The sequence below is a fragment of the Eublepharis macularius genome, chromosome 6 (genome assembly GCF_028583425.1).
Source record: "Eublepharis macularius isolate TG4126 chromosome 6, MPM_Emac_v1.0, whole genome shotgun sequence".
Classification (NCBI taxonomy): domain Eukaryota; kingdom Metazoa; phylum Chordata; class Lepidosauria; order Squamata; family Eublepharidae; genus Eublepharis; species Eublepharis macularius.
The window spans coordinates 41,506,019-41,533,308 of NC_072795.1; the positions used below are offsets into that span (position 1 = coordinate 41,506,019).

At 41.3% G+C, this 27,290-nt stretch overlaps 1 protein-coding gene across 1 annotated transcript; it reads right to left on the minus strand.

Moving 5' to 3' along the window:
• Nucleotides 1-776: 776 nt before the first annotated feature.
• ZBTB38 (zinc finger and BTB domain containing 38) lies at nt 777-4,523 on the minus strand. The gene has a single exon (XM_054983809.1). It carries the CDS (start codon nt 4,521-4,523, stop codon nt 906-908), a length of 3,618 nt encoding a protein of 1,205 aa, XP_054839784.1. The 3' UTR covers nt 777-905.
• Nucleotides 4,524-27,290: the final 22,767 nt, after the last annotated feature.

A 27,290-nucleotide genomic window follows, 5' to 3' on the forward strand; every position in this document is an offset into this window, starting at 1 on the left:
TTATTTCTTTTCTCCTCTGGCCTTTAGCATGAATATATTCTTGCTCAAAAAATGAGTAACTTGTGAATCAGGATCCAGGGAAAGAGAAGGATGGTTATGTGAGGCACACATCTGCTTTCTATTGAAAGTAACGGTCTCTGTGCTATGGCACATAGCCAAGGGCTAGTAGGGAGGGAAGGGTTCAGTTTAATCCTATATCAATTCCATCTCAAATGCACATTTGGGCCAAGAAGTATCTATCATGCCATATGTACTGATGCTTAACACTTGTGTTGATCGAGCCCATAACACTCTGCAATACACTCTTAAGAACATAAAAGATTTACTATATTTAACAGTCCTCACAAGGCTGTTCTCTAACAGTATGTTCAGACTTTAGAACAGCTGGATTTACCCACTCAGATTATAAGTATTAGCATCTTTATCAAATGCTGTATATACTGAACTATGGCTACATTAAACTTTGAACCTACCATACTGAATTTTGGGAACAAATTAACATTAAATTCTGATTAAGAATACTGGTTGTGTTCTTTTCTATTTCTACTATAAATTCTTCAACATTATTGTACTCTGAACCTATGTTTTACCTTTATTCTGTCCAAAATGGTCATAATCTAGTTCAACAGTTAATTTTAATTCCCTATTAAAAGGTTTAAACCGCCCATATTATTGTTTTCCTCTGTCTGCATGTGGGATATAAAACATACCTATTATTAGGCCTTTGGACTAGAAATCCTACAAGTCCAAATTTTGCTTCTTTATGGCACATTTTTCATAAAATATATGAAACATATATGTATGCAGAATAGAACCTCTTTAAAACTTTCATGTAACTAGACTTTTTTGCATTAATTACTTGTATTTCTGCTCTTTTTCCTTCCATTTCTCTGATAGATTCTTTCTCAAAGTCCAGCATTTGATGTGGTTTTCTGAAGGCTACTTGCTTCATGCTCAGCTGGGTCAATGAAATGTTGCGAGATCAAAGGTTTAGTTGTTTGCTGTCCATCCGAGTCAATTAAGTGCTGATTTACAAAAGATTTAGTGCTCTCATGAAATAAGTCATCTTTTTTATCCTCTTGCTTGGGATTTTTGAAGAGATGCTTCTTCTGGTGCATTCCAAGAGCAGCTGCTGTCTTGCAAACTTTGGGGCACTGAAAACATGCATACCCTTTCCCACTGTTCTCGCGTTTATGTCTTTGCTCATGATTCCTTTTGGTAGAAAGATACAAGAAACTCTGAAAGCAGAATTGACAGTGGTAGCGCTTTTCTCCTGTATGTATTCTCTCATGTATTTTGAGGGTTTCATTCAGAGTAAATGCCTTGTTGCAGTACTGACAGACAAAATCTTTGACACCTAAGTGAGTACGTTCATGCTTCTGTAGGTTTCCAGAAATAGAAAAGCTCTTTCCACAGGTTTTGCAAGAATAGGGTTTATCTCCTGCATGACTCCGCATATGCATCCTTAGAGTAGATGGACTCTGGAACTGTTTTTGGCATAACTCACAAATATGAGACTTAGAAGTAATTGTGTCCCTGTGCAAATGCTCCTGGGCTTCTTCAGCAGAAGAGTGCTTTCTATCACAGAGTTCGCAGTGAAGACTTGGCATTTTCTGATCATCTTCTTGACTGAGGATCTTTTCTTCAGGAATATTCCTAAGTGCATAATTTGTGACTCCTATCTTTTCACTTCCTCTGCAGGAATTCTTGCTCCTGCCCTTTTCTCTCCACTTTGCCTTTTTCATTTTTTTCAGTTGTTTAGACTTCTTTTTGGGTTTGTAATTGTAATATGGTCTCCAGGGTTTATCATTGGAATCGTGGTCACTTACATCATCACACATTTCATTGAGTTCAATGTAGTCTGACCTACAGACACGAGACACGCTTCTCTCTCTCTTTTCTCGTTCTGTAATCTGTACTGTATTCTCTTCTTTGGATTCGTGTCTAGATCTTCTGCTTTTTTTGTAAAACAGTTTGGATCCCAAAATATGTCTTTTCACAATGGCTTCATTTCCAATTTTGACTGTTATTTGACAAAGAGGAGCAACGTTGCTATCAGCAGATGTTCCTGGTAAAGCAGGTTTTGCAATGTAGGTTTCAGTCTTACTTGAAGGTTCAAAAATATCAGTAGTCATGTTAGAGGATGTTCTTGCACTTGCAATACATGTCATCTCCGCTGATGTCTCTTCTCTATTGTACTGTGGCACTTTCTTCTTTTCCCTGTTGCTTCTTGTTCTTTTGTTGTCCTCAGATCCTTGTACATAGTCATCACTTGCTCCCTGGCTTGCTGTAGTATCTGAGGTTCCTATATTACTGTTTCCTATTGCACTGATAGCATTGCTGTGCATTATTACAGATGAAACTCTACCACTGTGCATTATCACAGAAGACGTAGAACTACTGTAATTAATAACAGAGGCTGAATTTTCACTGGCATTGCTACTACTAAATGTTATAATAGAGGACTCGCATTCCTGAGGACGAGAACTAAGTTCAGCAGAGGCCAATGGCCTTTCAGCACAGTAAGTATCACTTTTAAGGTCTGATTCTGGTACACCAGCTTCCCAAGAAGAAATGTTTGCAGGGTTCATGGCTGCTGCTGCTGTTGCTGCCGCCGCTGTTGCATCATTACATGAAGATACATCCAAGGAAGCAGATGTGTTTGACAGCATATTGTTTGGAAAATTCAGCGATGGTAGTTCAGAAGTGATGGTATTCTGAATTATGCAAGTACTTGAAGTGGCTTCGTCAACTTGCATGTTTTCATACGATGAACTTTCATAGCTTTTGTATGATGGTCTTCTGCATTTCATAGGCAAAAGCCTGTAAAGTTTGTAAGGATACACACTTGGTTTCAGTCCTCCATTAGCAGTTTTCTTATTTACTCCCAGTCGATGGTCAATTGCATGAAAAGATTTCTGGTGGTTTTTGAGTATGTAATATGTCATAAAGGTCTCAAGGCAGAAGATACACTGATATCGTCTTTCTCCTGTGTGCCAGATTTCATGTCTGGTACGATATTCTGCTAATGCAAATACTTTGTTGCAGTAATGGCATGGATAAGTTCTTCTCCATGAATGAACATTTGAATGTCTTCGGAGGCTGGACAAGGTGACATAGGTACGTTTGCAAACATTGCAAGTATAAAGTATTTGTCCATCAACCACATTCACAAAGTGGTCTGTTTCTGGCAATGTGCAGTTTGGGACAGAATAGTCATTAAGATTATTTTCAGCTACTGCAGGCTCTGAGCTTATATATGAGCCTCCAGTCTTTGCACTAGAAGCAGCAATATTATCTAAATAATGCTGCTCATTTTCATTTTGAACAGATACATTGCTCATTCCCTTGCACGCTTGTTCATGCACTTCTAGTCCAGTAGTATTTTCAAACTGTTTACTGCAATATTTGCACACTAAAGGTTCTTGAGGCTGTGTGTGAAGTTGAAGATGAGTGCTGAACTGGACTCCATCATTAAATGATTTGGAACAACAGTTACAGTTATAAATGTGTGGAATGGCAGGGACCATTGACCCTGAAATATGATCAGATTTATTTTCATCTTCCTTGGAAGGGAGAAAATTGCTAGTATTTGTTTGGGGTTTTTTAAAAGAAATTGTCTGGTCAGCTTTATGGTGACCCTCTGCATTGGTTCCCTTGTGGGTTGGTACGTTTACTGTAGACACATCAGCGACCTGGGAATTAAAAGCAGTCTTTGGTGTACTAGACACTTGAGTTGCTGATTCAGCCAGAGGCACTGGCTGGACTGCTTCAGAACAATTCTCGGCAGTTTTACAAAGGGTGTTATTTTCATGGTGATAAAAGGAATTTCGTTGAAAAGCATCACAACTTGCAGTAACAGCATAGGAATGTTCAGCTAAGGTACTAGCTGGTTCTATGTCTTTGCAAGCTCCATTCCTGTCCTGACCAATTCGGGGTGCTTTAGTTGTCTCAGGGATTTTTTTAAAATTTGCTCTCAGGTCAAGAGGAGAAAACAAATTATTACTATTCTCAGACTCAAAAATTGAATATGCATTTGTGATTCTTGGTCCATTTGTGATGGCAGACTCTTCCTGTCTTTTCTCTTCTTTCACTTCACCCTTCTCTGTATTGCAAAATGAGTATAGACAAGGTGAATTTGGAAAATTCTTTTCTGTAAGATCTTCCAAAAATGATATTCCTAGTTTTTTCCCTGCAGCTGCCAGGTCTAAAACAGTCTCTTGCCTTTTAATGACCACTGTGGAACTATAGATATAGTTAAGGATTTCTGTGAACACTTCAGCTTTGAAGTCATCTAATTCTAATACATGTCCAGAGATACAGATCGTACGGCTCCAAAATATATTTTTGAAATAAAGACTTGAAGCAGCCAGGACATTGCTGTGGGCTTTAAATTTGGTGTCTTCCACAATTATAGTGACATCACACAAAACACCTCGAATACGTTGTTCGTTTAAGATGGAGAGGACAGTGTCACTGTGAAAGTCATCTTTGAGATCCTTTAGGTGTGACATGATGGTCATCTGTACAAAAAGAAAAAAGAGAGGCAAGAGAGTTAACAGGAGCAAAATAGCCAGTGCTATGTCCTGTCCAGTGACACGTCGAGACTTCTATTTAGAAATGTTGGTCTTTCCATAGACTGGCATTATCACAAGCTATCATGAAAATAAAATATGTATCTAATACAAATGGATCAGAAGGTGTACCTGCCCCATTTCAGTTTCAGTTCAAAGACTTTACTGAAACCTTAGATACAAAATTAATTGTGGTTGGAAGATTACATGTGGATGAAAAATGGAATAAGCTAGAATGCTACAGGACAGAATAGTGGTCAAGCAATGGTGTGTGCCAGCAAGACCCTGTTTGAATTCCCATGTCAACCAGGCATTCACTAGGTAGTCTCAAACAAGCCTTAGCCCCACTGCATTTGCAATGTGAGAATACTGATTTACCTTTCAGGGCTGATGTAAAGGTTATGGAGACATGTATGTGAAGCTAAATTGTTATTAATTTATTCCTTTTTATAAGCAATGTCTGTAGAATAAATACTTTCTTTGTATTTCATTCAGGACCTGGATGAATTGAAAAACAGATATGGGATTTTGTGGATTCCCCATTGCTGATATGGCTGCAGATAAAATGCAGCAGCAACAGGGCTTCCACACAGCAGGTTTCCCTGCAGTTTCCCCACTCCAATCCACCAAAATTGGCCACCCTCTTCCCTAGGCCACCAGGACTTTTGCATTTAAAGAAATGGCACTAAGTATCATTATGTCAATATAGCATTTTAATAAAAGTATAGCAGGTTCTCTGCATTCCCAGCTTTCATTTTTTTAAAAAGGTAAGTTCTAGCCCCTTCTTTTGTGGAGATATAATGGATTTAGGTGCTGTGTGTAGTTCATGATTGCAAAGATAAATCATTTATGTTTTTTGGATATTGTTGTGCCTTTGAATAAGATATTTGTCCTAAATGGAATTGTAGTTTTGATAAAGGCTTAGAGCTGAAATGAGGATTAACCCGAGGCTGCACGTTAACAGAACAGAAAACAGAACAGAAGTTCTAAACAACAGAAGTTCAAAACTGAAGGCGCTTTATAACAGCAGTTCTGACAACAGAAGCTCAAGACTGAAGGCAATTTAATGTTGAAGCTGGAATTTACATTATCTCCTTTAAATCATTATGGACCTTATTATTCTTTGTATGTGGCTATCATAAATATTGGATACAGAACACTTTATATTTAATTGCAAATATTTGGGGAAACTCTATAGTTTAACTATATAGTTTAACTATAGAGTTTTCCCAAATGCTAGAGCATCCCTGGCTTCTGTTGGTGACATGCTGATGTCCCTTCTGGGTGCATCGGGAGTGACATCAGCGTGTTGGATTATGTATTGGATCCTCCAGAGTTTCCTATTCATTTCCCCCCTGCTGGCTAGCTACGTAGTGGCAGAAAGCTCTCCTTGGCAGTGGAGGATGCCTCATACCCATGTGGGGAATGGCAACCCTGACTGTTACAATGGTATATCAATATAATGATATTCTAGTGCTGATGTTTAAAAAAATAAGAAGCACCCCCAGTGGTGCATGGAAGGAAATGGCTATCTTGAGGACAAATCAGGGAAAATGGCTGCCACATGGGTTGAAAGATCTGAATTTTTCCGCCCACGAACAGCCACCCAGTCTTTACTGTGATCTTCGGAAAAAAGCAGGATTGAGAAAGGTTGGAGAAAAACCAGGGAAATCGCTGGAGGTGTACAAATGCACAATAATACTATAGGGAAGGAGGAAAAAAACCACTTCTCAAAATCATTTAACTTGTGCCAGATAACCCATGCGTAAATGGCCATGTATCCCTTTCCAAAATACAGGTATTCACAATGATGGTAATTTCAGTAGGAATTCTATTTATTTAAGCAACAAGCAGGAAGCCTTGAACAGTACAACTCAGCAGCTGCTGGAACCAAAAATCAGATTAAAGAACTTTGGATGCCACTATGTGCATCCCATAATTGCCCAGTTAGTTAATCCTTTTCTAACCCTTTATTACACTTACAATGAGCCCAACAGTCATAAATTGAAAAATCAGAACTGGTTCAGTGTTAATTCATTTGGTTGAATTGTCATAGTCAGGGCCAATGGCTGGCACTGGGCTTCTAGGTCTGAGGCCAAATTTTTTCTTACTTGTCCATAAATTACTTTTAAGGAAGAAAAAATATTAGTCTTGAGTCATTTCTTTTCTCATCTTTCTAATATGAGCAACTAATCAGTGACCTTTACCCTGCTTCTTATACATTTCTTTTTCCTCATTCCAGCTTGTGTCACCCTCTGACAAGTATATTTGTTCTGTGATTACATTTTGGCCTTGTTCCCATCTGCCTGCTTCCCTGTCTAAATCTAAATTTCCTCTGCTTACTAAGGACAGTGTTTCCTTTGATGCTTGCTTGGCCCTGGCTTTCTTAGCTTGTGCCTTCTGATCATACTCTGTTAACCCAATTTAGATTATGATACAGTCTTTTAAGGTTGCCAGCCTCGAGTTGCGGCCTAGAGTTCTCTCAGAAGAACAATGGCAGCTTCAGAGGGTAGACTCTATGGCATCACATAACCATTGAGACCCTTTCCCATCTCCAAACTCTGCCCTCCTGAGGCTCCACCCCCAAATCTCCAGGAATTTCCCCACCTAGAATTAGCAATCCTGTTGTACAGGAAGCCTGATCCTGTGGGTGAGAGCTGTACTCAGTCTAGTTTGCAGCAGTTTTCTGGGAAACAATTCTGCAGAAAATAAAGCACAAGGAACTTCCCCGTACTGCAGCAACTATTCCCCATCAATAGGTGCTGCAGGTGTGCCCATCAATAGGTGCTGCCAACTACAGTTTGGGAAATTCCTGGAGATTTGGGAGTGAAGCCTAGGGAGGAGGGGGTTTGGAGAAGACCCTCAGAAGGATATAATGCCATAGAGTACACCCTCCAAAGAAGGTATTTCTCCAGAGAAAATGATCTCTGTGATCTGGAAATTGGTAGTAATTCTGAGAGAGCTCCAGGCCCCATCAGGAGGTTGACAATTGTAGCTAAAGGTCCAGCCCTGGCTGGAGGACCAATTCAGGCAGCTCTGGGCATTACAGGCCTATGGTCTGTCCAAGACTCAGCCTCAAGTCAGGCTACTGAAAGAACTAACAGGATCAAGGGGAAGGTACTTCATGATAAGAGCTAATCAGCAAAGATGGACAGAAACACATATCAAGACAATCAACATAAACCACCTGTTCAAAAAGCCCTCTTATAGAGTTCAGCCTTGCACAACTTCATCCATGTTCCAGAATGCTATTCCACAAAAAGGGGCATTAACTAGAGATCTGTGAACAGGTAGAAGCTGATTTCAACTGACTCCATATATGGAGATAACCAGCAAGTCCTGCTTGGAAAAGTGAAATTGCCATGTTGAGTCACATGGAGAAAATATTTAGTTACTTTGTTACCTGGATGGGACTCCTTGCAAGTAAGAGGGGGGATTTAGTGGGTATTTTTTTAAATGGCCTATTTTGGCAATTTTGGGCCTGGATCAGCGCCCAGCCGGGCGGAGGAGGGTTCCACCACCAGGCACTGGCCACATACTGGCTGTTTCGACCCCGATCTGGGATTTTTGGGGCCCTAAATAGGCCCAAAATGGCCGAAATGCCCCGAAATGCCCCCAAAACTGCCTGGATCGTGGGTGAAATGGCGAGGATTGGGGCTGAAATGACCTGGATTAGAGCCAAAACAGCCAGGATCATGCTGGTACGGGCAGTGGAACATCCCCCTGCCTGGCACCGGCCCGATTTGGGCCGTTTGGGCCATTTTGAGCCCATTTAGGGCCCAAAACGGCCCAAATCGGGGCCAAAAGAATGAGGATCGGGCTGCTGCCCTTTTGGCTCTGGCAGTGGCCTGTTCCAGGCTGTTTCAGCCCTGATCTGGGCTGTTTCAACCATTTTGAGCCCATTTAGGGCCCAAAGGGGCCCGGATTGGGACCAAAAAGGCCAAGATCAGGCCAGTGCTGTGTGGGGGAGGGTTCCCCTTCCTGGCAGTGGCCTGTTTCATGCCAGTTCAGTCCCAATCCGGGCCATTTGGGGCTGTTCTGGCTGTTTTGGGCTCATTTAGGGCCTAATACGGCCCAGATTGGATCTGAAATGGCCAGGATCGGGCTGGTGCCGGGGGTGGTGGTGGTGAACCTTCTCCCACCTGGCACCAGCCTGATCCTGGTCATTTCAGGCCCCTTTTGGCCATTTGGGGCCCAATTCAGGCCCATAATGGCCAGGATTGGGCCCAAAATGGCCAGCCTTGGGCCCCTGACAGGTAGAGGAAGACTCCCCCACCTGGCAGCAGCCCAATCCTGGTCATTTTGGGACCCTTTTGGCCATTTTGGGCCCAATACATCCACGTGCACATGTACTGAGAGGCACACCACCTCCTCCTGGGAGTTACCCATGGTAAGAGTTCCCCCATCTCTTTCCCCAGAAAAAAAGCCCTGATCATATTTATTTGTCCGGTGATGCCATCCTTCTGTCCCCCCCCCCCCCAGCCCTGCAGCAGCAGACACCATCTTCAGGCCCCGCAGCACAGCCTCTGGCAGTACCTCAGCTGCAGAAACTTCTACAGGCTCCCAGGCCTCCCTCACACTTAAGTCAGTTGCAGCTGATGCCCAGGCACAACTCTGGGGAACAGCCTGCAGCCAGTCAGCAGACTCACCCTTCTCCTGCAGGTACCCAGATGGCTCCTCCTCATCCAGGCCTGTAGGATATTGCCATCAGCACAAGCCAGGCAGGCACAGGTCCCCAGCTGCCAGGGGAGCCACTGGGGAGGGTTCAGAAGCAGCAGGGGTGAGCCAGGCAGAGAGCTGACCAAATGCCCTGCTCTAGGCTGGGATGGAACGGGTGGAGCCAGGAGACTGCAGAGTCTACGTAGCCCTCCTATCAGATAGGCTGGGAGCAGGGCCAGTCAGAGAGACTGGGTGGAGATTGGGGGCAGAGCTAGGGAGGTGGGGCAAGGGGAGGCCTTTAAATTTAGGTTCCTGTGAAGACCGAGGAGGATTTTGCAGGGAGAGGCAGCTGGAGCATGCTGTTACCCCTAGGGCAGGAGAAGGAACAAGGTGGTGCAACCCCCTTCCCTGCCCATCTGAGGCCAGAAGACACCTACCTGGAGAGCTGGTAAGATGGCAGGCCGTCAGGTGGGAGCGCCAGTGATGGAGGAGCCTCACATTATTTTTAATTTCATTCTATTTCATTTTATGATTTATTTATTCACAGCACTGCTTTCCCCCTCATGTTTCCCTTCCTCCCTCTTGTTTCCTGAATAAAGAGGCTATTGTTATTAATATTGTATTTTAGGAAAAATGGAAAATAAGTGAAACTTTGAAAAAAGAGGAAAGATCCTTCTAATAAGGAGTGATATAATGGGGATGCTTGTATGCTACTGCATAAACTATAGAACACATGGTTCTTGTGCTATTCTTGTGCTATTCTGAAGATAAAACTATCATCCTGCATTTTGCCTAACAACCTGTTCCTGTATTTATCACACTTAACAACTGTTAGTGGTTTGTATGAATATGAGGACTAACAATGGAACAGGGCTCCAAGCGTCAAAAAATATGTCTTCTTCAGAACTTTATGGATGTTTCCTGTTTCCAGGGTGGAGGAGGGGGGAATCAGAGAAATAACTATGAGTAATCAGACACTTGAAATAGCTACATTTTAAAAAAATTAAATTTAAACCAGCAACTAACAGTCTAATTCTAAGCAGAGTTCCCCCTTAACAATTGACTAAAATGAAGGGTGTAACTCGGTTTAGGATTGCACTATGTAGCATCCTCTAGGGCCGAGCATACCTCTTCAGTTCCAGTTCACCCTTCAGTCCTGCACTGCATGTAAGAGATGTGAGTAGCTTCAGTAATAGGTCTCTTTTTGAAATTGTTGCTTCCAACATATGTAATTTATAATCTATCTTGAGTCTCAGTGAGAAAGGCAGACTATAAATGTACTAAAAAATAAATAAAATAAATTCTAACACAAGGATGGACTACAATCTCAGGAGCAAAACCCAAGTGCAGCCCCTCCCATAAACACATTATGGGGAGAACAGAAAGTAGTTTTTGTGGGCTCCCTTAAAGCTATACACACATGCATATATCACACCTTGTATTTTAAGAAGGAAATATAACATTCCAAAATGCATTTTTGTCAAATATAATATACCATTATTTATTACCATGAAGAATATAATTCTATATGTTTATGAACATTTTAAAAATTATATCCAAACTGATGTTTGAGATATAGCGGTGCAGTAATACACTGTTACCAATTTGCTGAGTTTGAACAAATAGGTATTTTTATTGTCTTATTTAGTAAAGGATTGCTTTATATAAGAATATATTCTAATGTTGTATATAAAGAAACAAGACAGAACAATCTCACAATGAAAGAGATGACCAACAACCATGTATAAAAAAGAAATAAATGAATTAGCAGCTCCCTCTAATGGAAGGTGTGCACAGCGATCTGTGCATTTTTTGCATTTTAAATTGGTGATACTCAGCTGTTGAACAAACCAAACAAACCATAGTTTGTTCCCAACAAGAACCAGCTTTACTAGCCATCAAATTTTTGCACACACACCCCTACTTCTCTTGTGTACTGCATCAACTTCGAAGATGGTGGTTTAGAATTACCTGAAAGGAAGACTAGTCCCCCCCCCACCCATGTAATCTGTCAAGAGAAAGGATAGGGGGCCTTAAACTCACATACAATTTACAATTCTATATTGTATATAATTTATTTTAGGGGGAACATCTTACATTCACGGTCATCATCCTTTCAAATGAATATAGTAACTGCACATTGTTATAATGTCAAAATTGAACACTTTAACAAATCGCAATTTCCCCCTTACTTTCTAATCAGTATTCTAAACTATGATTTTTGAAGGAAAGAAACAAACTCCATTTTTTAAAAAGCAGTCAATTAGGATATCATACCAAATTGTGGTTTCTACTAAGCCAGGAAGTCTTCAGCCTTGGCAGAGTAGCAGGAAAGGGAGCATGTGAGCCAAGGACTTCCAAGGCTCATTTTTGGGCTGACCAAATCATGGTTTGAAGGGACGGGCATTGCCGCCTGCTTTGCACCTGATTCTGGCAGGTTGAATGGGGGGCAGGCATTGCCTCCTGCTCCATACTTGATCCCAGCTGGGTGAAGGGGGGGCATTGCCACCTGCTCCACACTTGATCCCAGCCACGTGAAGGGGGGACAGGCATTGGCAGCTGCACCACACCTGATCCTGGCCAGGTGAAGGTGGGGGCGGGCATTGCCACTTGCACCACTTCTGATCCCAGATGGGTGAAGGGGGAATGGGCATGGCCTCCTGCTCTGTGCCTTATTCCGGCCAGGTGAATAGGGGCAGGCATTGCTGCCTGCTTTGCTCCTGATTCCTAACACAACAAAGCCACCCTGAACAAAAACCTGTAACCAAAATAGAAACCCAAGGTCCAGGGGAAAATGTATAGCAACTATTGTATATAAATAATTTGTATATAATTTTATATAATTTTAAGTGTAAAGTGTTCAAGTACAAAAGACAATAATAAATAGTAATAATAAATAGTAATTTCCAACAATAAATAGGGAATATCCCAATACAAAAATATATTTCTTTCTAAGAATCTTCTTTAGTGCAAGCAGTGGCCAGGAAGTCCAAACACAATAGTCCAACTGCACCCAAAATAAATACTTGTTTCTGTTCTCTTGTAGGTGCGTGGACACAAGGTACTCCCAGAGGAATATTATGAATCCAACAGGCAAGTATAGGACCACTTTAAGGCATCACTCAATAATGCATGTTCTTTTGTTTTTCTTTCATGTGGGTGGATCCAAAAATATCAGGAATAAGTCCTGTGAAGAACCTTACAAGTGGCTGGCTGATTAGGCTTGTTTCATCAATAATAATTTCATCAGGGGTCCTCCGTGTGTTCCACCAAAGATCACCAGACACACTTGCAAGCTCTTGTGTGTCTGTCCCGGCACACCAAAAGACCAAGCTGTGCAGGTTCTTCACAGGGATATTCTCTATTTATTGTTGGAAATTACTATTTATTATTACTATTTATTATTGTATTTTGCACTTGAACACTTTTCACTTATAATTATATAAAAAATTATTTATATACAATAGTTGCTACACATTTTCCCCAGGACCTTGGGTTTCTATTTTGCTCCTGGTTCCAGCTGGGTGAAGGGGGGGCAGGCATTGCCACTTGGTCTGCTCCTGATCCTGGCTGGGTGAAGGGAGGAGCAGGCATTGCCTCCTGCTCCACTCTTGATCCCAGCTGGGTGAAGGGTGTGTGTGGACATTTCCGCCTGCTCCATTCCTGATCCCAGATGGGTGAAGGGAGCAGGCATTGCCACCTGCTCCTCTCCTGATCCCAGATGGGTGAAGGGGGAGCTGGTATTGCCTCCTGCTCCATACCTGATTCTGGCCAGATAAATAGGGGCAGGCATTACCACCTGTTTCGCACCTGATCCCAGCTGGGTGAACGGGGGGGGGGGCTGACATTGCCACTTGCTCCACTCCTGATCCCAGCTGGGTGAAGGGGGTGGTGGACATTTCCACCTGCTGGGCTTCCCTCCACAGCAGCACCCTCTAGAGGCAAATCAGGGTTGGAAGTGAGTTGTTTTGAATACGCTTAGCCTTTTATATAGTACGATTTATTTATGTAATTTATAGTCTGCCTTTCTTACTGAGATTCAAGGCGGATTACGCAGTGTGAGATTAGTGCAGTCAATATCAGGAACATTTCCACAAACAATGCCATAGAGTAAATAGATACAAGTTCACAAAGACATAGCATTAATAGGAATCCAGTACAACGTAGTGGTGAGATCTATGGTTCCTAACTCATTAGTGGATGATCCGAGATCTCCCTACAATACAGCCCTCCTATCTGAGTGAACAGCCTTTTTGAATAATTTGATTTTTGAATAATTTTGGTTCGAATGCCACCACCGAGGGAAGAAGGGCTCCTGCCTCCCTCCCAAATATTTTCCTATGCCTAAATGGCGGAAAGGAGATCAGCTGCAGGTTGTGTTAGTGGGGAAACGAACAACTGAGTGAGCAGGCAGGGAGCTATGAGCCCTGATGCCTGGTCAGTCAGCCTGTTGCACTGCCCTCCTGCAAAACAGCCCTGGTGTAGCTGTGCCTGGAGAAGTGAGCCAGCCACCCTCCCCTTTCCCATCTGAATGAGCAAAGACGAGGTGCAACAGGGGATTCAACCCCCTCCCACACACACACCCTCATCTTGGAGGATCTGGGATAAAACTTGTGCCCATTCATCCATGGGATTGAGAGGTGTGTGACTGCATGAATGAGTGCACAGAAGGTTAACAGGAAAACGCATGTAAGTTTTAGCCAGGTAATTCAGCTTACGTAGTTCCCCCACTCTAGATGTACTGGTTTTATGCAAAGGTTGGCAGTAAAATATACATCCTCCCAATAAATATCTTGGTCCAGATTTTGATCGCCCAGGATAGCCTGATTTTATCAGATCTCAGTAGCTAAGCAGGGTCAGCTCAGATTAGTATTGTATGGGAAACCATCAAGGAAGTCCAGGGTTGCTGTGCAGAGGCAGGCAATGGTGAACTACCTCTGTCCATCTCTTGCCTTGAAAAACCTATGGGGGTGTGTGTCACCACAATGGACTGTGACTTGATGGCACTTTACACAAAAATATTTATATCTTGAGAGCATTAATGAAGTACAAGCTATAAGCTTCCTAAAAGTTTACTATGATTCAGCTCTTGAAAACATCCAAACTTTACAGCATTTCACAGCTATCTTGTTACAAAGTTATGGTTCACACAATATGTGTAACTAATATAACTAACATTACTTTTTATATAACTAATATTACTTCATATTAGGTAATAAAATCAGGAGCATGCTATGAAATATGCAACATGATATATGCATATATAAAAGCTACTGATTTTATCAATAGTGGTATCTGAATCAGAATGGCAGCCTTTAAAAAGCAAACAGTCAGAAGTATATCAGCTTATTAGCTGAATCAGCTCCTTTGTGTCCATAATTCTCCAGAATTTAGACTGAGACAGAAACAGGAAATGTTAGTTCAAAGGAATCAAAAGCCTACTGACCTGAAATTTGCACTATTTAACAAAGCTCTGTCTTTTGGGCCCTATGTGTAGAATCCTATACAGTTTTGGAGCTTGACATACCAGCAGCAAGTATCTCCAACATAAAGAGTACTGAGAAGACCGCTCCTTCAGGCAAGCAGCCACAGTCACATAGATAACGCTGTATTAATGACTGTTCTTCCCATAGACAAGGCCGGCAATTACGTCACTTGCTCATGTGATACGGAATTAGAAACTCAAGTGTCTTACGTCCAAGGGAGGTTTCACAACTGCAGCTACTGATAGTTATTTCCTGAGCCTAGAAACACGTGCTGTCAACGTTGCCTCCTGCTGTCCAACCTAACTAAAATTTACTAAATTAATTCCTACCCACCCCATTGTCGGCTGAGCAACAGAGCTACCATTGTTTGCCAGAGACTGATGCCTGCAGTTGATATATGCTTCTTTGTTTAGTGTATCCAAGCCCTTTCCCTCTTTTAGAACAATATTCCTAACTTTGGAAGTTAACCCTCAGTTTCCAGTGGAATAATAATGTGAACTGGAAACTTTGCATTCACCAGAGTTGGAACTCTGAAATCCAGCATTGCCTGCTATGGAACTGTCTCTGGCCTGCATTCCACAAGGCTAATGATGATTGATAATTCTGATATGCTTTTTTTTGTTTCTTTACTTCATTTGTATACCACCTCTCTCTCCAGTGGGGACCCAAAGCAACTTACATAATTCTCCTCGCCTCCATTTTCTCCTCACAACAACCCTGTGAGGCAGGTTAGGCTGAGAAAGTGTGACTGATATATGGTTACCCAGCAAGTTTCCATGGCAGAGCTGATTCAACCAGGGTCTCCCAGATCTGAGCCCAGCACTCTAAGTACTACACCACACTGACCCTCCTATCTCTCAACATGACAGGAGATGTTGATAGCCATAGGGAGCAACCCTGAACAGATCTTCTCAGAAGTAAACCCCATGTTATTCAGCAGGGCTTACTCCCTGCAAAGTATCTTTAGAATTGTAGCCCTAGTCACTAGCAAGTTATATTTAGCAAGTTAGGGCACCTTTTTTGATGTATTGGAAAAGGTTATACTTGCTAGAAAATGATATTGCCGTAGTAACTTATATATGTTAAAAGCTGAACATATTTTGAGATCTATTATAAAATAAAATTGACTGTATTCTGTGAAACCTGTAAATGCATTTTTTCCTATTATCCAGTACACCTTCAGTCTCTTTCTGTCTCACACCACACACACTCTCCGTCATTGTGACCACAAGATGGAGCCAAGTACAAAGAAGAATTTCATACTGTGTCATGAATGAGAAATTCTTTATTAGCACCTTGTCATTAACTTGAACAAAACACATTTTTGATTTTTTTGCTAGTACTATCAGAGTTATCTTGTGCCTTTGATTTTAATAGCAACTTGAAGATGTTTCCTACTAATTAATATTTGTTTATAGGCATATTGTGGACCTGACACTGTACATCTGTGTAAATTATGGTTATTTACTGGCATTTCATAAAACTATTCAGAATTGTTCTTAGAGTATTTCTGCAGCTGGTGTCACTAAAATAATGATTCTTTAATTGTAAGAATCAAAAGAAAAAGTAATGGTAACCATATGCTCAGAAGCAAATCTGAGCATATGGATTAGCATACTGTATGAGTCAACTATAATGCGGCCGTTCATCAGTTTACAGTATAAAGCTGTAGTTCTGCATTTGAAGAAGAGGCTGACAATATCTTTTAAAACAAGAAATAACTTCGCAGATACTTGAATACAAGGGTATCTCAAATCAAGGGGATCTCAAATCAAAAGCAGGATTTTAGAGCTACATTGCTTAAAGAGGGGGTTAATTTCTGATTTGCTCTTGTCTGACTGATAATACAGCCACTTCAATGAGAAAATTGGCTTGAAATATGAAATGTATTGTGCTGCCAAAAAGTACTGGGAGCACAATCCAGGCAACATCAAGCCCTTTACTGTCACATTGGTTTCAATAGAAAAGTTAAGTGTGTGCTTTAATAGCCCATGGGGGAAGGAGTCTACTTTGACATGCATAATTTGTCTGGGTCATGTCTTCCGTTTTGTTGCATTAAAAAGTTAGCTAAATAGTTAAAGATTTCATTAGAGAAAATACACAAACAGTGCAGGTGTAAGCAGCATTGCATCTTTTAAAAGCCTGTTGGCTTCGATGGATTGAGAAGACTGTAACTCTATTTAGGATTACACTGAAAATCTAATTTGCATACATGCAAATGATATACATTCAATATTGCTTGGCCAAGTTTATGAGTTATTTCTTAAGATAAGAGCATATTATTTAGAAAACAAATGTTTTTTATCCTGAAATACAATGTAAACAAAATTGGGTGGAGTCACATGAAATGTGGAACCATGTTTTAATTAAAATAATCATAGTTAATTGATTATCTGAACCTGTGCTACTACACTAAGTACCCACACTTGGTCTGGGTCCCTGATTCCAGGATCTAAAGGCAGGATCAGCCACTGTTATTCTTAACTATGGTTTTGCAATAAGTACAAACGAAATATCCTAGCTTATTCTTGGCTTGTTTTTCTTTGCCTATAGAGCTGCCCACCTCTTGCTTAAAGGCCCAGCAACATGGCATGCTCCTTCCATGCATCTCAAAGGGGAGAGGGGAGGCAAAGTCGATGAAGCCCAGGCTAGCCTCATAGTCTGAGCTCCAGCAAAAAATGGTTTCCACAGCATCCTTGCGCCTGCCCTGCCTTGAGAATCTCAAGCTCATTGTTTTCCACAGCTAAGTTCCTCCTTTTCATATCTAACCCAGTAATACCCACTGGCTCAGGAGCCCCATGTGGCTCTTTGACATGCTATCTGTGGCTTTTTTGAGTACCATTTCCCAATGTGGCATTGTGCCCCATATTTCAGGAAAGTGAGCCAAGCCACTACCCTGTGGGGCTTAGGGTTGGCAGGTCATTCCCACACTGAAACAGCCACCAGAGGAGTTGGTAAACTATGATCCTTTCTGAGAATGCAGGTCTCATGCTAGGGATGGAAGTAGATAAGGCTGTTTTGGTTGATGGTAATTGTGAATGTGGCTCTCTATGAGCAGCCGAGTGAGTACCAGTAATCTAGCCCATCCAAGTTCATAGCAGTTTTTGCTTCCCACTTGCTTTATTTATTCAGAAAGTTAATTTAATGAAATATACCTAGTTGAGTTCAAAAAGCTGGGAGAGTCAGTTGTAGGATTGTTGATGAACTTGGGAATTTTTAAATTTATTTTTATTTACTTCATTTATACCCTGCTTTCCCCCTAATGAGGATTCATAGCAACTTAAATCATTCTCCTTTCCTCAATTTTATCCTCACAACAACCCTGTGAAGTAGCTCAGGCTTAGTGTCCATCACTAGCCCAAGGTTCCCCCACCAAGTTCCATGACAGAATAGGGATTTGAACCCAGGTCTCCCAGATCCTAGTCTGACACTAACCACTACATCACTCTAGCATTAGTGTGACCACTAATGGAATGTATTTTGCGATTGTTCTTTGCAGGGAGACAGAATCCTAGCTGGGCATGTAAGTAATGCGTATGGGATACGGGGGGAGGAATATGAGATTGCATGGCTCAGAGCAGAGATGTATGCTGTGGAGGTACTTCCTTATGTGCAGTTCTGAAGCATCTGAGTTCTGCTGCTTACTAATTTCCATCCTATGCAAAACTGTCCTTGTTATTTTCAGTATTTCTTATCTATTTATTTTTAGATAGTTAATTTATAAACTTCCTTTCAACTAAAAAAGTTTCCGAAGGCAGTTTACAACACAATACGATGAAAATTACAGGTAAAATACAGTAAAAATTTGGTTATAATAAATTGGTTCGGTCCCTCTGCCACATCATTCTTATTTACCTAACTCCAAGGCCCTTCAGGAAAGAGCCTATCCAGGAGGACTTAGGGAAGCAGCCATTCTCAATTCCAAGGAAGGGAACTCCAAAGTCATGGGGCAACAGTTGAAAAAGCCTCACACCCCATATTTCCACCAGAATTATAGTTAACATAACTATAATTCAAATTTATGCCCCAAACTACAGATGCTGAGAAGGAAGGAATTGAAAACTTTACACAAGTGTCCAAGAAGAAATTGATCATACACCTAAACAAGATATACTGATAATCATAGGTGACTGGAACACAAAAGTAAGAGACAAAGCAGAATCAAACATTCTTGGAAAATTTGGACTAGAATCACAAAATGAAGCAGGAGAGTGACTCATAAAATTTTATGAAGCCAACAACCTGTTCATTGCTAACACATGCTTCAGGCAACCAAAAGATGATTGTATACATGGAAATCACTGGGTGACCAATATAGGAACCAAATAGATTACATAATTGGAAGCAGAAGATGGAGAAGCTCTATTCGCTCTGCCAAAGCAAGACCAGGAGCTGATTCTGCTAATATCAAAAATTAAAATAAAACTGAAGAGAAACACTAAAAGATTCATAGTACCAAAATATAATTTAAATAGTATTCCTGAAGTATGTAAAGATCATGTAAAGAATAGATTTGTAATGCTAAGTTTAATTGATTGTGAACCAGAAGAACTATGGGCTGAAACCAGAGATATTACCAAGGAAGAATATGCAAAGACTATTCCTGTAGCCAAAAGAAAGGAAAAGCCTAAATGAATGACTGAAGAAACTTAAAATTGCTAAAGGCAGATGAGAAGCAAAAGAAAAAGGTGACAGAAAGAGAGTCAAAATTCTAAATTCAGCTTTTCAGTTACTTTCACGCAGAGACAAACCTATTATAATAGCCAGTGCAAAGATATAGAAGAGAACAACAAAAAAGGAAGAACAAGAGATCTGTTCCACAAGATCTGGGAAATCAAAGGGAAATTCAAGCTATAGCTCAAGATGCTGAAAGATCAACATGGAAATACAGTATCTGATCAGAACAAAAGAAAGGAAAGAGGGAAACAATACAGAAATAACTATACAAAGATGAAAGGATGACAGATACCTTTGAAGAAGAATCTTTTGATGAAGAACCAGAAATTTTAGAAAGTGAAGTAAAAGCTTCACTCAAATTTACAATGGATAATTGAACATACCAGGGAATTTCAGAAGAAAATCAGCCTATGCTTTATAGATTACAGCAAGGCTTTTGACTATGTGGATCATGAAAAGCTACTGATGGTGTTAAAAGAAATGGTGGTGCCACAACTAGACATGGGCACGAACCAAAAAAAATTACTGAACCAGAGGATCGTGGTTCGGTGCAGACCACGATCCCGAATTCCCAAACAGCAACGAACATCTCCCGTTCTCGAACCGAACCGTGGATCGTGGATCGTGGAGGCCACAGCGGAGGGGCGCCCCGCTGTTCCCAGCAAACCAGAGGAGATGGAGGCCACAGCGGAGGGGCGCCCCGCTGTTCCCAGCGAACCAGAGGAGATAGATCCCTATCCACCAAAGCCAAGCTCAATTGTACTCTCTCAGTTGCTCTCTCCAAAGGCTAGCAAGTGGCAAGCAAGAGCTCTGTCCCACTCCACTGCTAGCAGAAAGTGAAACCCACCCTGGGAGCCCATGGCTATTTATAAGCATGGGTCCCATTCAGCAGCACAGGAGGTCTGTGTTTGGCTGTCAGAGCTGCCTATCAGGGTTTGCAGGGATGAGATTGGAGTGCCCATGGCTACAGATCACCCCCTTCCCCCTCCCTCCCCTGGGTGTCTTCTCCCAACTTGTAACTGCTTTGCAGGTCCGTGGTTGAAAGGAAGCCCTGCTGATCAAGGAAAGCTGGGCTTCCATTCAGGTTTCCAGGGCGACAGAAGAAGGGCAAACAGAGCTCAGGCAATCCCCTAGCTCCATTGCCAGGGGAATCGATTGCTGGCGCCTGAGTGTCTGGATTCCCGAACCGAGCCCGAACGCCCCGATCCAGGCCTCTCCTGACCGCTGGATCATTGACCATGGACGATCACGATCCGCCGGGTCACGATCACGCGATCGCCATTTTCGTGAGTTTTTGACGTTCGTAATGCGGATCGTGCCCATCTCTAGCCACAACACCTGATTGTTTTGATGTGCAACCTGTACTCTGGATAAGAGGCTACTGTTCGGACAGAATACGAGGAAACAGAATGGTTTCCAATTGTCAAGGATGTCAGACAAGGATGCATATTATCTCCCTACCTGTTCAACCTCTATGCAGAATATATCATAAGGAAAACTGGATTTGTTTTAGAAGAAAGTGGAGTGAAAATTGGTGGAAGGAACATTAACAATTTGAGATATGCAGATGACACCACGTTACTGGCAGAAACTAGTGAAGACTTGAAAAGACTACTGATGAAGGTTAAAGGAGAAAGTGCCAAAGCAAGATTACATCAAGAAGACAAAAGTAATGACTACTGAGAAATCACACAATTTAAAGCTGACAATGAGGAAATTGAAATTGTTCAAGATTTTCTATTCTTTGGCTCAATCATCATCAACCAAAAGAGATACTGCAACCAAGCAATCAGAAGACTGAGACTGAAAGAACAGCTATGAGGGAACTAGAAAAGATCCTTAAAGATAAAGATGTCTCTCTGGGGACTAAGATCAAGATAATCCAAGCTATAGTATTCCCTGTTGCTATGTATGGATGTGAAAGTTAGACAATGAAGGAAGCTGAAAGGAAGAAAATTGATTCATTTGAAATGTGCTGGAGGAGAGTTTTGCAGATACCATGGGGGGCCAAATAGACAAAAAAAAGTTCTAGATCAAACCAAGCCTGAATTCTTCCTAGAAGCTAAAATGACAAAACTCTTTTCCAGAGCCATTTTCCTTCCCAGTGCACCCCTGACAACATGTGATGCCATATCCTGTGATGTTACATCCAGATCAAAGGTGTGATCCTCCAACCTCTTCCTTCCTGTGACATCACTTCCTCCTACCAACATTTAAATTTAAAATTTAAATTTCCTGCCTCAGATCACTTACTTCTGTTTTGTTCTCCTATGTTACATCACTTGTAGGCTACTGTATGAACATCCAACCTTTGATCTCAGTTTTTGTACAGTTATGACTGGCTGCTATTGATCCATGTTCCACTCGACCTAAAAATCTTTCAAAATCCTCTTCATTTTTTTCTCATTGCTAAGGAGGACACTAGCCAACAGCTATCCCATCCTTCTTTCAGTCCCCATCCATCCTCTGGCTTTGTTATCTTTAGAGGTTACAATAAACCAGTTTCTCCTAGGTTTTATGGGATACCACAGGAGAATCAGAATTATTAGATCATCTGCCCTCTGTAGCCACTGTAGGATTTTCATGTTTCCTCGATTCTGTGGTATACCATAGCATTAACTTGTCCTGAAGGGCATTATATAAATCAAATATTATTATTATTATAGAGTCCACCCACAGAAGAGGCCATTTCTTCCAAAAAAAAATACTTGATCTCTTTAGTCTGGAGATCAGCTATAATTCTGAGAGAACTCCTGGCTCCAGCTTGAGGTTGGCAACCTTACTGTTATCATAATTCTGCCCAGGTACATACACAATCCCTAACTACTAAACGTTAACGACATTGTTATTTTAAAATGGTGCTAGTTTGAAAGAGAGGAACAGCTATATGCAATGCTCCTAAATTCACACTATGAGATTCTATGTTGAGAGCACTCTTTGGCAAGTTTTGGATCGGTATCATGAACTGATGTAGTCATGAAAACCAAAGAATGTGTATCTGAGAGTCATAAACGAAAATGTCACCAAACTCTCAATTAGAATAAAATGTATAAGCACTACACAACTCATTATGCAGCAGAGGAGAAATACTGTGAGCGTTCCTCAACATATGATCATCTTCTGTTGAAGACAGAATGCAGTACTAGATGAATCATTATTGTTTAGTTCATTCCTAGTATGCCTTTCTCCATGAGATTCAAAGCAGCAAAACAATTATTACGTTCTTTAGTATGTTTTCCTTCTGTGTTCACTGATCGTAAACAAAGATGTTGCTTGTAAAATTGTATCAAAATCAGGCCATTCTTCTATTTTACAGTTGTGGTGTTTAATGGCCATTATTCAGTTCCAATGTAAAGAATCAGGCTCAGGCATACTTGCCTAAAAAGACAAACCTCTCTTATTTTTCCTCCTTCCGTTTTGAAGAAGGAAGTCAAACCACTGCATTAACAGGCAAGTGCTAGGCAAAAAAGTTAAGCCACGTGATCTACAATGGAAACATCTTGCTATTTCTGCTGGAGAAGTTTCAAAATTATTTAAATCTTTGCAATGCTATTTTTGATGCTGACACTAACCGCACTATAGCTGTTTCATATTTTGCTGACTTCTTTCTTCAATTTAGTCACTGTTTGAGTGGGTAAAACTTTAAGCTGAAGCAGGAAGTAAAGGCCACAAATCAATGCAGAGTTATGCTTGTTTAAGCCTGTTAATTTTATTGCATTTAAGCATACTTTATTTTGTAGTTAAAGACTAGACTGTCTGTGTCTCTATTTCTTAGCTATTCAACTTTTCAGCCAGTTATGGATCCTTAACCAGCTTACAATCAATACAATCTGAGAGCGTTGTGATGCTGCCCCACTGGTCGATGCCTCGGGATGATCCTTGCTCTCAGCCATCTGTTGACCGTGTCCCTCACAGCCTTTCCCTCATTAGGGCTCTCCCCATTAGGCATCAGAAATGGCAGGCAAGGGAGCCAGGGCTGCAGCCCCTGTAGAACTCTCTCCCCGCCTGAGAGGCTGCCCTTAGTAGTCAGGGAGGGTCAGTCCTCCACTTTCCACCGTGACCAGGGGGCTCTAAGCTCTCTTTATACTCTTCCCCTAATGGAGGCCCCACCCCACTCCCCATATCCCTGCCCCTACTCTCAGTCAGGGATTCCACTGGGGTAACTCTGTAGCTGCTCCATCTGTTGCCTGTGATGCTCACCTGGGAGCCTCCACTGGCCCAAGTAAATTTGGGGCCGAGGCTCTTGACCCCGGACAACTGCTAGTAGCAGTTGGCACCAAAACTTCTCTTATTCCACCTCCTAGGCTAGCTCTGGATCCAGTGACCCCGACCACTCAGGACTACAGACTGAGAGCTACAGCCCAAGAACATTTCATCCTCCATGGTCCTTGTGGCTTTTAGAGACCCAACTTCAGTAGAAGGGAAAATGCAGGATAGGCCTGTTCCACAAGCTTCACTCCACTTACCTACCTTTACCAGAAATTATTTTCCAGTACTTTCTTTATAAAACAATCATTTATATTCTGCCATGTCAAATTTTTCTCATCTCCATTTGTTCATTCTTTAATCTGTCTTTCTAAAACTTGTTATATCTTTAAAAGCTGAGGGAGAAAAATCAAGGCGATGTAAATAAAATATGGTTACCAAATGTGTGGCAGCTCCCCCCCCTTTATTTTCTGACAGTGGCCAGCTGTTAGTATATTTGGGGTTTATTACAGTGTATTGCCGTGCAGCGGAGAGCAGTATAGTATGCAGTGTACTTAGCTATGTGTCATATTGTTATAAGTGTCATATTGTTATAAGTGTTATAGCTTTGGTTTGGTTTCAAAATGTATGGAATAGCTGGGCTGCTTCTCATAGGGAGGCATGACCAAAATAGATGCCCCTCCCATGCTATCCTATCTCAATGTGTAATGTTGGTGTGGGATAGCACTTGAAACCTCAGTTTATTCTTACAATATATAGAATGACATTCTGACAAAAACTTGGTAAGTAGCAGGCTTGTGTATCAATGTATTTAGGGTTGTGAACAGTGAGAAAAACAACAGCTCAGCAGTCAGCATGTTCCACAATCAAGGCCTTGAGGAAGCTTAACACATCTGTTTTCTTTAATAATATCTGTACTGCCAGTTCCTCTGAGAATTTAAAATCCTCTCTTGGTACTTTCTCATAAGTGCTAAATTTCCCCCTAGTCATGCATTATCTTGAGCCCATGCTATAGAAATGCATTCTGCTGAGCTGCTTGTCTGCACAAAAACACATCTGCAGCTTTAATTAATTTCTTCTTTATTGCTATGTGGTTGCCAAGGAAACATGGTATGGGTAATACTAATTCTAAATAAGAAGTCATATAGCTGCTTATCTGACCACTGTTTAAAGAAAAGTTAAGACTTAAGTTTTCCATTAAGAGGTATCCCCCTGACTCTTGTCTTGATATAATTTCATGATATTTTATAAAATTATCTTGACCTGTGGTAAGCCCCACCGTGTGGAATGGTCTGTCTGAGGAGAGCAGGAAAGCTCCTACTCTCCTAGCTTTCCACAAACTATTCAAGACTGAATTATTCAGGAAGGCTTTCTACTCAGATAATAGGGCTGTGTCATTAAAAAACAGCTCAAAGAGGTACTTTGGCAAGGGACAGCAATTATAGACTAGATTATTGGGTACTATCTGCTGATATAGATATGCTCCTACTGGGTAGTTTGATATTGCTGAAGATGTCATGTTAATTACATATGCTTTAATTCAGAAAGGTTTCATCTCTGTATTCAGCTTCATGCTAGTTTTCAAATTTGCTGCTACCATGTCCTATTGTATCTGTTGTCATTGAATGCCCTAATTATTGTATTCACTCGCACCTTGGATCTCAGTAAGAAAGGTGGACTATAAACAACAACAACAACAAAGATGATCTTTGCATATGGCCATTATAGACTCCAAAGTTATTTTCTAAGTTGAAAATATATTTTCAATATTGTTTTCATTTTTTCTACCTTGCTGCTTTAAATCTACTCAAGTCTGTCAAAATTTGGCTGCAGTAATCATGCTGGAAAGTACTGTAACATTCACTTGCAGTCTACCTAGACGACGTCAGGAATTAATATAGGCCAAGTATGAAGTACTATGTTGTATTATGTTGCAGATGGACAATTACCCCAATTCTATTCCTCCTGCCTCAAAATACAGATTAAAATCCTTGGCCCTGACATCATGGCTGTTGCCCCTTCTTAGTCTGGGGTTGTAGATTTTGTTTGTTTGTTCGTTCATTTCTTGCTTGCTTGCCTGTCAGGTCTGTTGCCCACAGTCCTTCCACATTGCCTACTCTGAGTATGTTGCAATAGTCTCATGTGTCTGTTTTCCACAGTTGCTGTCTAGTTCCCGGGACGGCTGAGCTCTTATCTGAGGTGGCTCGCCGCAATGGCCTTGGGACAGCTCCTTCCTTCTCTCCCACTGACTGTACCCAGCTGGATGGGCACCGAGGATGGGGGGGCTTGTGTAGAGGGATAGATATACTGTAACAAGCACTCAGTACATCATTCTCAACAAGAGACCTGTGTACAGCCAGATGCTTTTACTTGCCTCTGTGTAACCTATGGACATATATATGCTGGAACTATGATGTCTCATTAAAGAACCTTTGACTCGAGAGAGCTTGGATTTCTTGCTGCAAGGGGTGGGAGTCAACTTCAACGTGTCCTGTTTCCATAGACTGACATTGCCTTTCTCTGTAAGACTTAAAGCAGAATGCTAGCAATCTTTAGCAGCAGAGTTGGATTTATGAACAAGCTAAATAGACTACAGCATAGGGCCTCAGATTATGGGGGTGGGTGGGCTCTAAACACAAACAGATCACCAAATTATTCATTTTGGTAATGGCTGTAGGGCCTCTTAAACATGACATGGCTTAGGACTCAATGTCCTGTTTAGCAGATAACAAAATTATAGAGACATCAGAACTATGTCTGTCCATTTCCTACGCACTTCTAGACCCATCAAAGATGACTTGTAATGGGAGTGCAGTGCCACTCTCTGCAACTGCAGCTGAAGCAACCATCAAGCATGGGGCTGGAGCTTGAAAGAAAAAACTAGATTAAGAAAATGGAATTGCTCAAACCAGAACAGCAGGATAATAGATTAACTCTTGGCTTGAGTGCTGAGAACTTCAGCAGGTTTTGTAGGCATCAGCAACCAACTGAAATACAGTTTTCGTGTGGCTGAACTGCATCCCCAAACTTCCAATAGCAAGCACCGAAAGTAAATAGTAGCCTCACATTTCTATCATTATATTTTATGCCTTTGACAGATTGAGAAATGAACTGAAACAAGCTCGAACGGAATGTACTTAGAGTCAGATTGGTGATTCAAGATATATTTCATTTCTACTGATTCAAGTCACTGAATGCTAAATTCCCTTTTGGGGCATGCTACAGGTTTCAAGTGAAACTTGAAGGAATTTCAGATGATAAAGGAGCAACTGCATGCTTAGTTGCATTCACAAACTTCTAACTTATAGAGTTATGTGTATATTTTAAAAACAGTGCTTAACTGAAACTTCCTATAATTGCATTGCAGAGCTATAACCAGTTCTTTCCAAGAAATGGCCAAGTGTTTTGAATGTGTTGTGTCTCTTTACCGTATGATATTTGCATCCCACTTTTCCACAAATGAGGTTATCCCATGCTCTCCCTCACTATAGTTTTCTGAGTTAGGTCAGAACATGACCTACCCACAATCATCCACCAAGTTTCTTGCTGAACAGGCATCTGAACTCAAGTTTTCTTAGTACTTCTCCATCCACTTATACTAAACAGGCTCTCATTGAGTCTCTCTACATGAGACATCTGACATGTGAAGAACGTGTTGGGAGTAGACATGGGCACGAATGGGGGAAAA